The sequence below is a fragment of the Hevea brasiliensis genome, chromosome 12 (genome assembly GCF_030052815.1).
Source record: "Hevea brasiliensis isolate MT/VB/25A 57/8 chromosome 12, ASM3005281v1, whole genome shotgun sequence".
NCBI classification, from domain to species: domain Eukaryota; kingdom Viridiplantae; phylum Streptophyta; class Magnoliopsida; order Malpighiales; family Euphorbiaceae; genus Hevea; species Hevea brasiliensis.
The window spans coordinates 84606161-84623614 of record NC_079504.1 but is presented as its reverse complement, the minus strand read 5'-3'; the positions used below and the strand labels follow the sequence as shown (position 1 = coordinate 84623614).

Genomic DNA, 17454 nt, shown 5'->3' with positions numbered 1-17454 from the left:
TCAGTCGATCAATCGATAGAGGCTGAGGTGCAACGGGATGCCCCATGCCTACATAATGTCTGTGGTTCGATGGCACCAGACCCTGCGATCTGCGATTCTGCTCGATTCGCTCGTGAGGCAACGCAATATTCCAACAAATGGATGGTAATGTGCCTACTCAAGCCCCAATACGGACTCGGTGGTACAACCACGGTCTTACGCTAGACAATATGACAAATTGATGAAGTATGGGGCTCTGAGTTTAAGGGGACGATAGATCCTCTAGAAGTGAACAATGGTTAGAGAGGATGGATAGGGTATTCAAGAAGTGTTATGCAGAAGAGCTCGATTTGAGTACTCGGTATCCTTACTACGAGGAGATGCTTATGATGGTGGAAAACCATTCCCCACGATCTAATAGAACTGATGCTAACATGGAATGACTTCCTCGAGGAATTCAGGCGAAATATGTCCACGATGCTTATGTAGACCGGAAGGCTGCAAGAGTTCCTAAGTCCAAACAGGGGCGATCGGTGGTGAGTATGAAAGAGAATTTTTCCGCCTAAGCCATTATGCAAGAAGTCTACTTTCTACCAAGAGGAGAGATGTAAGAGGTTTGAAACTTGAAGCCTAGTATTAGATTACAAGTGGTCGGATTCAAACATAACAACTTCTCTGAACTTATTTCTCAAGCACTAGAATTAGAAAGAATTGAATCAGGCGGCTCTTGAGAAAAGAAATCGGAGAAGGCGAAAAAGAGGAAAGTCAGTGACGAGTTCTAGTGGTCCCTCCGGAAGAGGAAAAACTTTGGGGATCTGACGGAGATAGTAAGAAGTCAGGTAGAGATAGATCTTTTGGACGAAACCACCTCGATCCGATCGGCAAACTCAACGAAACCCGGAAATGCGTTGTCGGATCGACTTTGTGAAACTTGTGGTAAACCACATAGTGGGCTATGTTATAAAGTAGGAGCATGCTTTAACCGTGGAGAGACGGTCATTTTGATAGGGATTGTGTAAATCCAGTCGTTCGGATCATTTACTACACCAAAGGGATCAACCCAAGTTTCTACCCCAAATAGTTCACCATCGATTAGTAGAGGCAAAGGTAGAGGTAGGGGTAGTACACCTAGAAGTCGACTCGTGAATCAGCCAAAGCAGGTGATGCTTCAACTAGAGTATACGCTATCGACATAAAAGAGAGTGAGACTTTTGACATCATTCTTTGGTACTTTCTCAATTAGCAACTAAGATATATATATGTATTGTTTGACACAGGTTTGCATACTTTTATGTTAGTGTTAGAACTACATGTTCTGTTGTTATTCCTTTACAGGGGAATAAATTTTGATGCATTAGTGATTAGTCCTTGAGATAAGGATTGTGATAATAAATGAAATTACTTTTGAAAGAGTTTATCGGCGAAAAGTATTTTCTAACACAACATAAATTATAAAGCTAATTGGCGAGCCTACTTAATGTAAGGCAAGAGGGCGTAAAAGTAAGATGCGATAATGGAATTGCTCTAGATGAGGGCAAGGAGGTTCTTGTTAGAAATTGCTAATGGATATTGTAATCAGAATAAGATTCGAATATCAGTGAATTCATAAAGAATAAAAGATAACAAAGTTTGATCTATTGGGATGTATCGTGGTAACTATGCAATGTTCTTGATGTTTATATTGTAAGCTGCAGATTCTGATCGACTTGAGATTATTGTGTAGAGTGCGTACTACCGATAGTACACCTAGATAAGAATAGTTGCCAACGGCATACATTTTAGTATAGTTATGCCATGTGAATTTAATTGTTAGAAATAAGTTTGAAAATCCTACTTAGGGATCTAAAACTCAAAAGTTAAAATATCGAAAGGTTATAGTTCAGTAAAAAGGAAGTAAGTTATAGAATATTGTGAGATAAAAGAGTTATGAAAGTAGAGAATTGAGCAGTTGATTCATGTGTAACAAAGAAATATTACAAATGTGAGGAAGACTATGGACTAGAATGGTTAGAGGACCAATGACTGATGAATGATTCTAACATGACCTCAAGGGTCATTCAAGAACAACGTGAACCAAAATATTAGACAACATAATAGTAAGAGGAGATTGGTGTTATCCAAACAAATTAAACATTGTATTAGATTGTTAAAAGTCGTACGATCATATAGAAAGGAGAAATAAACGTATGACTATTGTAAGATGGCTACTGGGTAAAAATTTCATGGACGAAATTTATTTAAGGGGGGGAGAATTGTAACACCCCTAAGTTTGGTAATGCGTTCTGCTGTTCCGGTGACCAGTGCTGTCCGGACAGCTAGGATGCCTAGAACCACACTTCAATGAGAGTGAGGAGACATAAAATAATGAAATACAAGAAAAGAAAGTACAAGAAAAACAAAGGAAAAATGATAGCAAAGAAATGTGATCAAGTTAAGCAGTAGAAACCTAACGATGGGTGACAGCCTTTGGGAAGTCACGGCGTGGACCGTTGGTATTACTGGTGCGAGGAACCACGGAAAACATTTTTAGGACATAAATAGACCAGTATTGAAGTATAAATCTCATTAGAAAGATTAAAGATAAATTAAATAATTAGTACAAAGAAAAGTGAGAAATCGAAAAACAGACAAAACCTGTAATACTGAAAAATCAGAATGCCACTGAGCAGGGCATTATGGTCATTTGACATCCCGAAGTGTCTTTTGACCTAAATGTCCATTAAAAATAAATAATATTACACTTAGAAAATGAAATGAAAAATTAATTTGGTGGTACATAAAGTAAATGGCCAAAAATGGAGTGAAAAATATGTAAATAACACATTTAAGCATTATTATATAATTAAATGAGTAAGTGGACCACTAAAGGATTAAATTAAACATAAAATGTGGCTGATGTAAGTCCACTAAACCCATCAGAATGTTCATCTTCCTCATTTCATAAACATTGCCGAATTGAAGAAAATGGGAACCACCATGGCCATTTTTCATGCAAGCTCATCTAACCACTCATTTCACTTCTAATCACTTGAGTTCCTTCATAAAAAATGGTCTACACATCACAAGGAAGATATTGATACCAAATTTGAGAAGTTTGGTGAAGGTTTAGCAAGTTACAATCAAAGGTAAGTTTACATTTTTGAGAATTCCTTTGTTAAACTTTATGTTCATGTAATGGGTGTTAGTTTGGTGAAGGAAATTTTAAAGTTTAAATAGTTATTGAGATAGCCATTTTTGGACAGCCATGGGGTCACACATTTAATGATTTATTATGCATATAATTGATGAGAAATAATGTTGATCTTGGTGATTTAATATCCTAGTGAATTATTTCACATATATATGGTGATTTATGCACTTGGATGGGAATTAGTAAATTGTAGGGCACTTTGATGTTGAAGGACAATTTTCGGCAGCTTGGGAACACTTGAGTAAATGTATGTATTCATGGAAGTAGGCAGAATATTGACCTAGAAGGATTGATGGATATGTATGTAGATTGATATTGTAAAGTGTATGTAAGATTTGTAATGGTTAGGTGTGTATGTAATGGTACTTAGAATTTGTAAATGTGAATTATATTTGGTGTGTTGAGGGTAATTGTAATCTGCCCAAAGTAATGTTAATGTAAAGTAGAATATGCTTTTGGTAATGTACCAAACCAGATTGGTAGGGAAGTGAACAAATTGCAAGGTAAATGTGTGTGATTGATGTGTGTTAAGCAAAGTAACCAAGGGCAGTGTACATTTTAGCTAATAAGTTTAAATGTGTAACCTCAATTGGTATGAGACCAATTGGAGGTGGAACTAGGTACAAAATGTGCCAACTTTCATTGAGAAAACATACCAAAATTCTGCTTGCAAGGTGACCTAAGAAAATGACCAATTCGGATTAGGTGCAATTAGGACCTGAAAAATGACCAATTGGGCAGCAGTGAGTGTTTAGGCCATAACTCACTCAAAACAGGTCCAATTGACCTGAAATTTTAACCATGAATAGTTAAGACCCATAACTACAAGTCTTATGAAGACACCAAAGCCCAGAAATGACCATAAGCAAGTCAAACAATTTGCACAAGTTCGGGTCCAAAAACTGGCCGAACCAGAGTTGACCAAATTGACCCAAAATTGACCTAATTTGATACCAATTGACCAGCAATAGTGTAATGACCATAACTTGGTCTACTTAACTCGGATTGACCTAAAATTTTGCACCGCGGTCCATAAGACCTAGATCTACAAGTTTGTAGTTTCGACCGAGACCCGAAAACCGAGGGAACTAGATCGTCCGGCTAGGTCAAACCAGTGTCCCGGAATCCAGCAATTTGCATTAAAATGCACTAAACAAGAAAATGACTTTGGTAAAACGTACCAAACCTAAAACCCTATCGAATGTGACATATTAACGACACTAAAACCTAATTTACCTAAAAGCGCAATGAGGGTCGGTTTATTAGGTGATTAAGTGAATAATTGAGTTCGATGCATTATTTACCAAACACCATCGATAGAGACAGTTTAATTTAGTAATCAAACACTTCAAATTGTGTTTCTCGATTAACAAGGACTCAAAGAAAGGGAAGGAAACACGAGTCGGACTGTGGGCAGATCATCGAGAGGTTTGTACTGCATGGCTATTTCTTTTGAATTTTTCAATCGAAATAAATTATGACTATTTGTATATTATTGTTTTAAATTGTGGAAATGTGTTTGGTGGACACTTATTGATTGAAAAACATTGTGAATGGTTTGAAACTGTGAAAAAATGTTTGAATGATATTGATGGATACTTATTGATTGAAAAGCACTGTAAATAGTTTTTGTGGAAATTGAAGTGAATTACGAATTGTGTTGCCATTTTGTGAATGAAATTATAACTTTGGAAATTTATTGGATTCTTACGGATCATTTAAATAAAATGTTTGGAATTGTTTTGACTCACAATTGGCATGACACGGATATTATGTTCCTCCTCCATTAATGGGGTGAGTGTGATTATTCCTCCCTCTTTGACTTATCAGTCTGGGGTGAGTATGATTATGTTCCTCCCTCTTTGACTTTCCAGTCTGAGGTGAGTATGGATGAGTACTCATTAGATAGCTAGCTTCCTCCCTCATTGATTTCGATTATTGGGGTGAGTATGTCTTGTCGTGGTGTACAACACGGCATATATGGAAAATTTTGTGTCATGACCTAAATTATGTTATTGATTGGCAACATTGTATTATTCAATTATTTGATCGAATTGTGTTATTGATTTGCCAAACGATATTATTCAATTATTTGATCGAATTGTGTTATTGATTTGCAAAACGATATTATTTAATTATTTGATCGAATTGTGTTATTGATTTGCAAAACGATATTATTCAGTTATTTGATCAATTGTGTTATCGATTTGCAAAAAGGTATTATTCAGTTATTTGATCAAATTGTGCATGAATTGACAATACGGTATTCTTAAACTATTTGACTAAATTGTGTTATTATGAATTTTGATAATTTGTGAATTGGAGTTTAAATTCCTTATGACATTCATTGTCTTGAATTTAACCATGGTTTTAAGTATCCACTATTGATATGATTTATGAATTGTGATTTAAAATTTGTATTTGGTTAATGTTGTGCACCACTGAGACATTGTCTCAGCGATAGCTTTATTCTTTATGCAAGTAGAGAGCAGACAGAGCGTGAGACTAGGCTGCTAGTACCGCCAGTGAGAGATTTTTGGGTATAGTGAGTATACCATATGTGGCATTTTGTACTGTAATGTATATTCACTGTATGTATATTTTGTTCTTGGTTTTGAGCAGTTGTAAATTTAAGTTTCTGATAAAGTTGTAAAATAATTATGAGTTATTTGGCTTGTAAAAATTGTGTTATATTTTTGTATCTTAGTCTTTGAAAATCACTTGGGATTTGACTTGAGAAATGTGTTGTGTTGATAAAAATGTTGGAGTTGAGATTTGAAAATATATTGAAGTGTTTTTTTTATAGGTTTTCTGAAGAACTGTTTTGTCCAAAATACAGATGGCACTCTGCCAAAATTTTTACAGATACTCCAAATAAATCAAATGAGTTAGTTGTTTCACTTCAGTTCACCAAAGTCTTTCACACCTGTAAATAGTGCTCACCACTGTAAAAGAAGTAAGAAAAGTTTTTAAAATCCCTTGTAGTGTATTTAATGGATTATCAGTAGACGGAGTTGGTAATTCATTAGGTATACTACGGGATCATGTTATGCCTTACAAAGGGGTAAGGTGTGACAGTTTTGGCTACCCCCCCATTGTCAGACGTCCCGAGCGCGTTCCCGAAGTCGGAATCGGCAAAGGTAAACCCAAACCTTGCTTTTTCGTAATTTTCTAGTGCTTAAATAGGATTAAAAATTCATAAAATATTCGTGGTAGCTCAGAAAATTATGATTCTTTTTGCAATAGCCTAGTAATATTGCTAAGGACCGCGGCGCAAAGTTTTAGAATTTTTAGAGCTTGTTTGGGTAGTTTTTGCAAAAATGATCAATTATAAGGACTAAATTGAAATTTTACATATTGTGATGGATGAATGATTTGATGGGCCCAGGAGGGGCTGTGTGATGTGATTGAGTTGTGGATATATGGATTGTGAATATAGAAGTGTGTTTTGAGCCATTTTGCAGGTTGGGTAGGTCCTAGGTATAGGGGAGACTCTGCCAGACTTTCAGCACGACTTAGGACGTATTTGGTCTTTTCTTGATTGTATTGAGTCATTTGTATTAAATAATTGTAATGTAATTGTCAGGTGAGCCGGGACAGCCTTCTTCCTCCACCCAACCGCCACAGTAACCATTGTCAAGTCTGTGAGTAAAATATTAATTTTAATTGTAATTTCACTATTATTATATGTTCAAGCATGCCCATGCATCACTTATATGCATATGTCTATGTAGATAAACTTTAGGCACGATTTATGTTGCATTCATAACTGTGAAAGTGCCATGTATGTTGTTGTGGTAATTTGGAGCAGTGTGTGTGCGTTGGCGTGTGTGTGATGTGGTGTGGACTATGGATAGGACGGGTAGACACGGCTTGAGATCTTCACTGGGACCCGGTCCTTCGGGGTAGACACGGCTTGAGTTCTTCGCTGGGACCCCGATTTGGTTATTAAGTGGAAGTCCGAAAGTGAGTTCTTGTTGCAGCTTGGAATTAAGAGAGTGTATAGGGATCGGCTCCATATATATTATGATTGATGTTACTGGGTGTGTGAGTGCTCCAAATTACCTTTTTGATGTTATGATGTGAAAATGTTGTTGATATTGCATTTCACTCTACAGGATGCATTAGTTTTAGATAGTTATAGAGATTATGGTTAAAATTGATATTTTACTCTCTGAGTCGAACGCTCACTCCTGTTCAATATTTTTTCAGGCCACAGGAGGATATTTTTGAGATTAACCTGCTTTCTTCCTCGCAGGTCGAGTATTAATGTTTGTATAAACTTGTTAAATCTTAGCATTTCCGCATGTGATAGAAATATTATTTGAATTGGGTCTGTAAACTAAATTGTTATTTTGGGCCTATAAACATAATATTCTATGCATGATTGATAGATTGGATGAGGGAGCTAAGCTCCCATTTATTTTTATGATGATGAGTATGTGGAGGTGAGCTGAGCTCCCTAATTGATGTTATATTTTGTTTACAGGTCGGGTGAGTCAAAAACTCCCCGTTGAAAGGTCCACCTTATGGCCGGACTCCGTCCGGTTGATTTCTTGATATTGGGCCCAAATGGGCCTTAGAGTTGGATTAATGAACAGTTAGGCTCACTACGGGCCTCGAGGGCTTTAGGCTGGCCCAGGTCCTAGTGCCGGTCCGGCTCATAGGTTGGGTCGTGACAAATGTTAAGCATTTTTCTAAGTTAACTAAGTTATAAACACAAGTAATAAACTCATTTGCAACTTAAATCACTAACCTTTGTGTAGCAACTTCTAACTCCCCTTTTCTCCAATTTTCTTTCTTCTTTTCTTCTTTCTTTGATGACCAATCTTCTTCTCAAGTTGCCTAGACAAGCTTTAACTATGGTGGCTTACTTTTCTATGGTGAAATCTTATAATATGCAAGCTCAAAATTGAGCTTTAATGGAGGTTTTGGTGTGGGAGAGGGAGAGTGACGTTTTTTAAGAAGACTTTTGCATTTTATTTTTTTTTCTTTTCTTTTATGTCTTAAGAAGACCAAAAATCAATTTAAGTAAATTTATTAATTATATTCTTTATGGCATCATGCATGATGTCATGCATGATGTCATCTCCCTACACCTTTTTCATTTTCTCTTTTTTTTTTCCATTAGTTCTTTAATTTAATTCTCGATTACGAAATTTTCTTTTCTCTGATTTTATTTGTGATTAGGTCGAGTCGACTCTGGTCAATTGACCAAGTTGCCCCTCGCCGGTTCATCCCGGTTTGCAATTAATTCCATATTTCTTTCGGCTCCCTGACCTAATTATTTGACTGGCTTAACAGATCTTTTTAGTGATTTTCTCTTTTCCACTGTGTTTATAAGGGTCCTAAGGACCGCAGCGTCACTTTTTAAGGTTCGAAATTTGAGTTTAAAATGGCTTCGCAGTCGTTCCCTAGAAGGTCACCCGATCTGTGACTCTCAGCTCATTTAACTTCTTATGTTCTATTTTTCTTGTTTATACTTAACTAATTGGACATTACTAATTATTTGTGTTTATAGCTTCTCTAGTTTTCGTAAGTGTGGTTCTAATCCCCTTAATTGTTCGGACCGACACCGGTCACCGGAACAGTGAAATCTACCAGGCTATGCAAACGGGGGTGTTACATGCCATATACTGAGCATATCTCCTCATTTGCGCTCTGACTTCTAAACTAAATGATTATGAGAACTGACTCTGCTGTATGCAGCTTCGTCAATCTTATAAATAATCGAAAGTAAATGAATTGGATTTGAATACTTTGATTGATTGATTGATTGATTGATTGAAAAAGAAATATAAGGCTTGAAGTTAAATGCAAAAGCTTAGAAAATAAATGACAAATAAAGATAAAAATAGAGATAAAAGATTACTGGAGTCTAAGTTGTTTGATTTGAGTTGTTTTGTGTTTTGGGGTCTTTTCATGTGCTGCTCATCTGATATTTATAACTCTCCTTACAAGTACTTGGAAGAATCTGAAAGACCCACCTTCACATTCTGCAGTTGATGGAAGTTACTTATCCACTATCTATAACTTCTCATAACTTCTCACAACCTCCAATAACTGCCTTTCTTCAGCCAACCACCCATTATCGGTTAACTTCTCTAAATATTTATCTCTTAACTACCCATAATTATCTCTTAATTTATCTTTAGGCATTTAAATAATTAAATCAATAGAATATAATTAATTAAATTAATTTTACAAAAAATCAATTTAATTAATCTTGGCCTAAAAATACAAAATTACTTTTTTTGTGTGTAAACACATACTTCTTAATAATCCACCATATTAAAGTTTAAAATCATAAATTAAATTACTCATGTTCAAAATTTTTTTATAAATCCTAAATCTTAACAATATAATTATTTGTATTATAATTAATAATAGCTAGTTGAATAAATATTAGAAAAAGAAATGTCTTAATGTGAACAAATATATTCATTAAAAATTTTAAATAATAAATTAATTATAAGCATTTTTGCTTTAAGTTTATCTTCTATAAAATAACATTTATTTGATTAAAAATTTTCACCTTTAATAAATTAAAGTAGAGTTTAATTTATTTGTTCAATAATTTAAACTTTTTATATGATAAAATTTTATTTTTATATATAAATTAAAACATTTACAAGCTAAAATAATATTTGGTGCATGTGTAATATATATATATATATATATATATATATATATATATATATATAATAAATTATTTAATTTATTTATCATTTCATTTTAAATACTATATTATAAAATTTTTTTTATTTATATTTGATTTATCGTAAATTTAAAATATAAAATATATAATAAAATTTATTTATTAAATATTTAAATTTTATATATTTATATTTTAAATAATAATAAATTATTTAATTTATTTATTAATTTATTTTAAATATTATATTATAATATTTTTTATTTATATTTAATTTATTATAAATATAAAATATATAATATATTTAAAATTTATCTATTAAATATATAAATTTTATATATTTATATTTTAATTTGATAATAAATAAATTTAAACAAAAGATGTTCAATTGCTCTAAATTTCGCAGCCGGATCACACAACACACCTGAAACAAAAGAATGTGGGCCCCTTATCTCTTGGTATGCAGCATACTATGGACAATTTGGACAACGTGGGTCCCATTCGCTAGTCTTCTCACGTGATGATGATAAAGGCGCTTTTTTATATATTAATATATTTTATTTTCTATGGAAATATAATATATTTATTATTAAGTAGCATAAAATGAAATTTTAATAATATTCAAAATAATTGCATCATTAATCTATTTCATTGATTAGTGAAAATAGAATAAAATAAATATAATCTCGTCATTAATAAATTATTTCAATATTATATTTATTAATATTGTCGAAAGGATATTAAATTTAGAATGTTTCTAATTTACTTTGTTTTTTATTTTATTTTTATCATTTAATTAGATATTATAAAATTATCTAATGATAATTATTAATAAAATAAAATATATTTTGTAAAAATTAACAATTATAGTAAAAGCTCTCTAAATTTAGTAATAATAATAATTATTATAATAATAATATTTAAAAATTTAAATTTAATTAGTATTTATTACGTTATATGTGTACACCTATACAATTATTTTCTTAGTAGGATGTGCATTTTTTCTTTTCTTTTAAAATTTTGATATTATTTTTAGATACTTTATCAGATTTCATTTTTTATATTCGGAGTTTGAAATGAATTTAATGATTCACAATCGAGAGGAGGTTAAGAGGAGACTTTGGCAACTCAACCAGAGTTTGAGATCAAAGCAAAAACTTTCTCACTGGAAAGAATGTTATTATTATATAATATAAATTTATTTATTAAAAAATAAATTAAAAATATAAATTCTAAATATAATTTTAGTAATATATTTTTATATTTTTTTAAATTATAATATGTAACATATAGATATATAAATAAATTATTTTTAAAAAATAATAATATATTATTGTACAAAAAAAATTATTGAGATTTGAAATGAGGTAAAAGCTTTTAATCATAACTCACATTAATATTAAAGAAAATTGATCAAATAGAATTCGAGAATCGCTGATACCTAGGTGTCACGGGGGCCACTTCCTAGCTCAGACAATATCAATATTTAACCAAAAGCATAGCAATAAGCATCATCCGACTATATGGCCGAACTCAAGCCAAGGTATAATATTTGTTCCCCTATACCTAACAGCATCATTGGCCCTATACCGAGCAGCATCGTCGGTTTTATATAGAAACCTCGGGCCTAGGAGACACGCGCACTACAAGCCCCTCGGCCTTGTAGTGTCCATGAAGCTCCTTCTTCATGGACACACCGAGCTCCTCTCTCGTTAGAGCACGATGCCCGCCACCTAGTACAATGAGTACGTAGGGAGCTCACTTAGAGTCACGTGTTTGCACCAGTAACCCCAGGGATGGTAGAAAGTTTTACACCAAACTTAGCAACTAGCTGGGCTCGACTGTGCTCACTAGTTACCAACTAGTCACACCCCCCTAAAGAGCATTAAGAACAAAGTGACCTCTAGCAGAATGAGACATCAATATGTCTCAGTGGTCACACCCCCCTATATTTTTTCATATTTATAAAAGTGTTCACCAAACTTCTCTTTCTCATCAATTATGCCATTCAACCATCTCATAGACCTACAGCTTGATTGGGCTTAGCCAATCTTTGTGGGTAACAAGCTGTCCCCCTTACATTCTGTCCCACTTAGACAATCGATATCCTCATCGATTTGCCCCAAACACCTCTTTTCATCTTTTACCTCCTATTTAACAAAGCTCTCCTGAACATCCTGCACCTCTTCGTGTTATTCATCATGTCTGGTTCCCACATATACTTTTCTTGACTCACTTATGTATCTTCATATTAACTTGCATATGTCTTCATACATATTCTACATATCTTCCTCGTGTGGCATAACTGCCCCGCTAGATCAACGATGGAATAGCCATATTCTTCCTTGGGAACAAGTAATTGATTCAATTTAATTATTTTAATTTTTTTAAATAAAATCATTTAAAATTTAAAATTGAAAATCAAATTAAATTACCCAAAACCAAATTAAATACCCAAATCGCTTCGGGTTTTTATAGTTGGAAACGAATAATGAACAACAAAGTACCAAAAAAAAATATGATATTTTTAAGTTGGAAAGAAACCGACCATCACCAATACTCTCAATTCTGTTGAGAGGTCTTTGTCGCATAAGCCTCTTTGCTTGCCTACTCCATTGAAGTTCCACTTCCATCTCTTCTCTCTCTCAACAAACTTCACCTTTTTCATTTTCCAATTTTTTTTCCCTTTCAAATCCTAATTTATGAATCCTCAGTCCATATCTTAACCATGAAAAAATCAGCTTCAAAAGGTGCAGAGAGTGGTGGGTTTGACAACAGGCAGATAGATTGGGAGCTTAGGCCTGGTGGCATGCTGGTTCAAAAGAGAGAGGTTGAGGGTGACCCTTCTGGGCCTATGATCAAGATCAAGATCTCTCACGGTTCCTATCACTATGAAATCACTGTCCCTGCTCAGTCCACTTTTGGTAATCATTTCGTTATAGAAACACTCTACTTAATTTCTTTGTTTGAAATGGGTATTTGATTCCATTAGATAAAATGGGTTTTTGATTTCTTGATTTGGATCACAGCCATCACGTTAGTTCGTCTTAAGCTTTGATGTTAGTAGTTAACTGGTTATGCATTTCACTGAAATCAAGTCATGGTTTAATTGGTATCAAAAGGGCGTAGATTTTGTGTGTTCATTTGTTTTTGCATTTCTATTCCATATGCAATGTATTTATTTAATCATTATTGTTTGTGCTCCATTCTTGCATTGTATGTTCCTATTCTTTTTCTGTCGCAATTAGATGTTCAATAGGTTGTTGGAATGTTGGCTTAATTGTCTAAGATGTTACTTTGGCAACTGGGTCTCTAGATGGGATAGGCTGCAACACTTTATTTTCTTCATTCTGGGGTTGATGGTCGATTGCTGCTTTTGTTTCAATGAAAGGGGATTTGAAAAATGCTCTTTTCCATGACACTGGTCTGGAGCCTAAGGAGCAGAGATTGTTGTTTAGAGGCAAAGAAAAAGAAGACAATGAATGTTTGCATATGGTAGGTGTAAAAGACATGTCAAAAGTGATACTACTGGAGGACCCTGCTTGCAAAGAGAGGAAGCTTGAGGAGATGAAGAGAAATCAAGGAATGTTAAAAGCCTATGAAGAAGTTGCCAAAGTGAGAGCAGAGGTTGATAAACTATCACAGAGGGTTAGCATCCATTTTTTATGTACAAGTTAAATCCTGTGGCAAACAAAAAAACTTATTTGTTATCAATGTGAATGGTTTTTTGGTTTTTCAGGTTCTCACTTTGGAGACAACTGTTCGCAATGGCACCCAGGTCGCAGACCAAGAGTTCGTTGTCTTGACAGAATTGCTTATGATGCAGTTGCTCAAATTGGATACAATTGAGGCTAATGGAGAAGCAAAAGTACAGAGGCGGAATGAGGTTAGTGATCATTGTTGTGTAGCAGGCTGAAATAATTTTTCCTTTTTTGCTATTCTTGGATTATCTTCCATTAATTCATTTTAATGCAGGCTTGGACCTGGTTTATATTTCTGTATGTAGAATTCATTAGAGTGACTAAAGGTTAAAAATGTAAATAGTACACTAATGTTGGGAAGTGAAATGAAATTATTGAAAACCCTGTGTAGGTACCTGATCAAACGTTTTGTACTATTGTTCTAATGTTTCATGAACTATTGTTCAATTTCTATTGGATCGTTGCCATGATTGTGTGTGTTTTTTGTTCAACAACAAAATAATAAAGGTACAAATAATAGCGGTAGCTTGTGCAACAATTGGTGTGACGTTGTACTTGGACGATAAGGGTGAGCAAGATGTCTTCTAATATAGGCTGTCGTGGTACTTACAGTAAATCAAATGAGATTGTTTTTAACCTAGAAAAATGTGTGATTATTTTGCATGTTCATCTGCCATTGCTTTGCTTTGGTTTGGACTTTCAATTGATTTGCCTTGGTATTACTAGAGGCTTCAAGTTTTACGTTAGTGAAATAGCTTATTCGAATTACCCACGTCAAACTGATATATTGCATAGGAAATTATACTGCAAAATGGTAATGCAACCCTCAATTTTCTTTCACAGGTTCGCCGTGTCCAGAACTTTGTGGACACACTTGACAATCTAAAAGCAAGAAATTCTAACCCCTTCAGCAATGGTAGCAATGCAGTGTCAGTGACTACCAAATGGCAGACATTCGAGTGTGGAGTTGGAAGCCTGAGTACCCCAGTGCCAAGACAATCTGTCATGAAAATAACTCAGGACTGGGAGCTGTTTGACTAGCCAAGTACCCATGAGTTCTTTCATCAGGTTCAATCTGTAAAAATTTATAATGCAACATGTATGATGCAACAGGACTTGGAAAAGTATACTTTCCATCTTGATCTTTGTGAGTTACTTTTGCATAGAAACGAAGGAAGAGGATCGCTTGAAACTGCTATGTATTGTATGTACATATTTGTTGAATTATATAGTTTAGTTGCTGCCTGTTTCAGCGGTGTTTTCTTTTTAACAGAAATTAGCTGAGGCATATAAACAATATGATTTGGTTTCCTAGAAACATGAGTGAAAGGAGAAATCTAAAATCATTTGTTAAATAGCATATTAGCAACTAGAAAATCCAATGGAGAAGCTTCATGTGTGTCTTGAAGAATTGTTAAAATCACATACAGATTCTTGCTTTCAACCTCGAAAGAATCAAGTTGCAAGTCCTTGGCTAATTGAAGATCATGGAAAATTGCATTGCCTTAGCAATATCGACTGAAAAAACTGATTTCTTCCATCTGGAAGTAGCTGCTGTAACCTCTCTTTTCTAATTGCAAAAAATCAAACCCATCCATGGCCATTGGTTTGGAACCAAGTTGCTTAGTGTTGAGCTTATAGTGTTGAATATCTAGAGGGATGCATGCTGGACACCAATAGTTGTAGAGATAATCTCCATATTTGCGAAGCAAGAGAAGAATCATGTAACACATGCTCTTCAATCTCAATATATTGGCCACATAACCTGCACGCAGAATCAATTGACATGTATCCTTTAAGTATAGAAAAACCAGCAAGTAGAGAAGAATGACAGGACCCATATGCTAAATTACACCAATGATCACTAAATTAATTGCTGAATTCTATTATTATCACTAAAGAATTAATTTATTATAATTACATAAAATATGTTAGCTATTCAACCAAAAACTATCACAGAAATGTTTTATGATTTTATTACGCTGATAACAAGCCACTGGGGACCTATAAAGACATGCAGTGATTTTCTCTTGTAATTTTTCTCTTGTTAAGAGAGAGAAATACTGCAAGCTGATTTTATGGATCACAAATTGTTTAATATTTAGCTAAGAAAACTATACACAGTATCCATTACAAACAGAAAAGGAAACCTTATCCATTGCCACCTTACCTGTTCCCGCTCCAAGTCATTTTCACACTCGGAAAATAAACATACTTGATGCTGGATCCATCTCCTTCAGAAGAATGCCTCAAGCACCACCCAAAGAAGATGCAGGAACTCTTGCATCTTTCACCACAATCTCTCCCAATTGCAAGTACTGCCAAAACCTTGGCCTTGCAATGAAAGACCTTTACAAGATTGAAGATCCCCAGATGTTCCTCAATCAAAGGAAGTTCAGTTGTGGCCTATGACGCTTCAACAGTTGACTACAGCGCCGTGACCTCGTAAGTCTCATTTTCTCCATTGATCGCTAAACTATGAAGTCACTTGTTTTACCTAGAGTAGAATTTTCCCAGCTGAGGCTTGCGAGACAATAGGAGGGGAAGCTTGTGATGTTGAAATATATCCCGAAGTGAAGCTCAAATCAGTTGCCACAAGCATCACTAGCACTACTACAGAACAGATAGACAAACAGTACTTAAGACTACAATAGTCCCAAGAAGTATGATCTCTCTTACTTAACAAAGTTGTTTCATTTCTGATAAGGATCTTCTGTTTGATGTTTGATGATTTGTTAAGGGTGTTCCTAGAAGAGGCTTGTGATGATCTCGTTGGAGAATTTTGCGATCCTGTTATAGGATGTTTGAAAGATGTATCTTGAACGACATAAAACACTAGAAATGATCATTTTAATTAATTAAAAAAATTGGGGATTTCATAAATATCCTTTCATCTTAACGTGCTATAAATTTAATTAGTTCAGAGACGAACAATTGAAAGCTCAAAAACTAAGATTAGAGCAACTTCACAATCATGAGTGTTGGTGTGTTCTTGGATTCTAAGATTATAGGAAAATCACAACTCGCAATCGTAGAGTGTTGAGGCATTTTTTATTTACTTGGAAAGATGAATTAGTTGAAGTGTATGTAAAGATGGCTTCGGCACCACTTTGTTTTCAAATTAATTGAGCTCGATTTTATAATTTTTTTTAATTATTTTATTTTGTATGAGCCTAATTACACATCAACATTCAAATATTATAAAAAAAAAAAAGCAAGAGGAAACTCACAGCCTCAACTTGAACTTGGATTAGCTAGACGTACTGTACACCTCACAAATATTCTTGAGGAATTCTCTCCAATAGATTACTTTCCATACCCAAGAAAATTCTCCTCTCAAAACACATATACGAAGAAACAATTAGCTAGCTAGCTATACTTGATTAGTGGTATAAAGGGAAGATTCTCATGGATCATCATCAATCCTCCTTTCTCTGAAGAAGAAAGTATGTGCATGTCCTGATCTTGAATCGGTGGTGGTGCTACTGGCGTGGGAGTGCTTGAGAAAAGGAAGAAGCACAAGAAATAAAAGGAAGATAGAGAAGATACCAACAAGAAGTAGAAGCATGATTTTGCCATGCAAGGCATAGTTCCTGCCATGTGAGAGGAGAAGCTCTGGTAATTGTTGTTGTTGATTATTAGCCGGAGAAATTGCTGGTGAGACTTTCTTCATACCTTTTTCAGCTTTTTTAATTTGCTGATGTACTGTATGATATGCAAATACAAGGACAATTTTGTTGTATATATAAGAATCTATTTTTTTTTTATTCATTTATTTACTTTATTCGTGGCTGAAGGACCGTAGATAAGATCACACCTCAACTTTTATACTTATACATGTATGAGAAGTGCTAATGGGCATGACTGAATTGCACGAAACTGTACACGAATGACATTATATAACGGGAAAATGTTATTTATTGTGTTAC

General features: G+C 34.2%; 1 protein-coding gene and 2 long non-coding RNA genes across 5 annotated transcripts; 2 read left to right on the top strand and 1 right to left on the bottom strand.

Annotated features, from left to right (window-relative positions):
- The first annotated feature begins 12332 nt into the window (after positions 1 to 12332).
- LOC110634332 (BAG family molecular chaperone regulator 4) lies at positions 12333 to 14777 on the top strand. Of its 2 annotated transcripts, none has more exons than XM_021783289.2 (4): positions 12333 to 12748; positions 13324 to 13472; positions 13564 to 13710; positions 14369 to 14777. In XM_021783289.2, the coding sequence occupies exons 1-4, from the start codon at positions 12553 to 12555 to the stop codon at positions 14564 to 14566; spliced, it is 690 nt and encodes a 229-aa protein (XP_021638981.1). In that variant the 5' UTR covers positions 12333 to 12552; the 3' UTR covers positions 14567 to 14777. The 2 variants fall into 2 exon arrangements, with proteins under 2 accessions (XP_021638981.1, XP_021638974.1); XM_021783282.2 differs by having other exon boundaries at positions 12338 to 12748; positions 13216 to 13472.
- A 72-nt stretch (positions 14778 to 14849) lies between these two features.
- LOC110634342 (uncharacterized) lies at positions 14850 to 15841 on the bottom strand. Its single transcript, XR_002490966.2, has 2 exons — positions 15696 to 15841; positions 14850 to 15290 (listed from the first exon to the last, which is right to left on the bottom strand). It is a non-coding gene; the product is annotated as an uncharacterized LOC110634342 (long non-coding RNA).
- On the top strand, positions 15830 to 16251 carry LOC131171459 (uncharacterized). Of its 2 annotated transcripts, none has more exons than XR_009142127.1 (2): positions 15830 to 15970; positions 16043 to 16251. It is a non-coding gene; the product is annotated as an uncharacterized LOC131171459 (long non-coding RNA). The 2 variants fall into 2 exon arrangements; XR_009142128.1 differs by having other exon boundaries at positions 15835 to 15970; positions 16032 to 16251.
- Positions 16252 to 17454: the final 1203 nt, after the last annotated feature.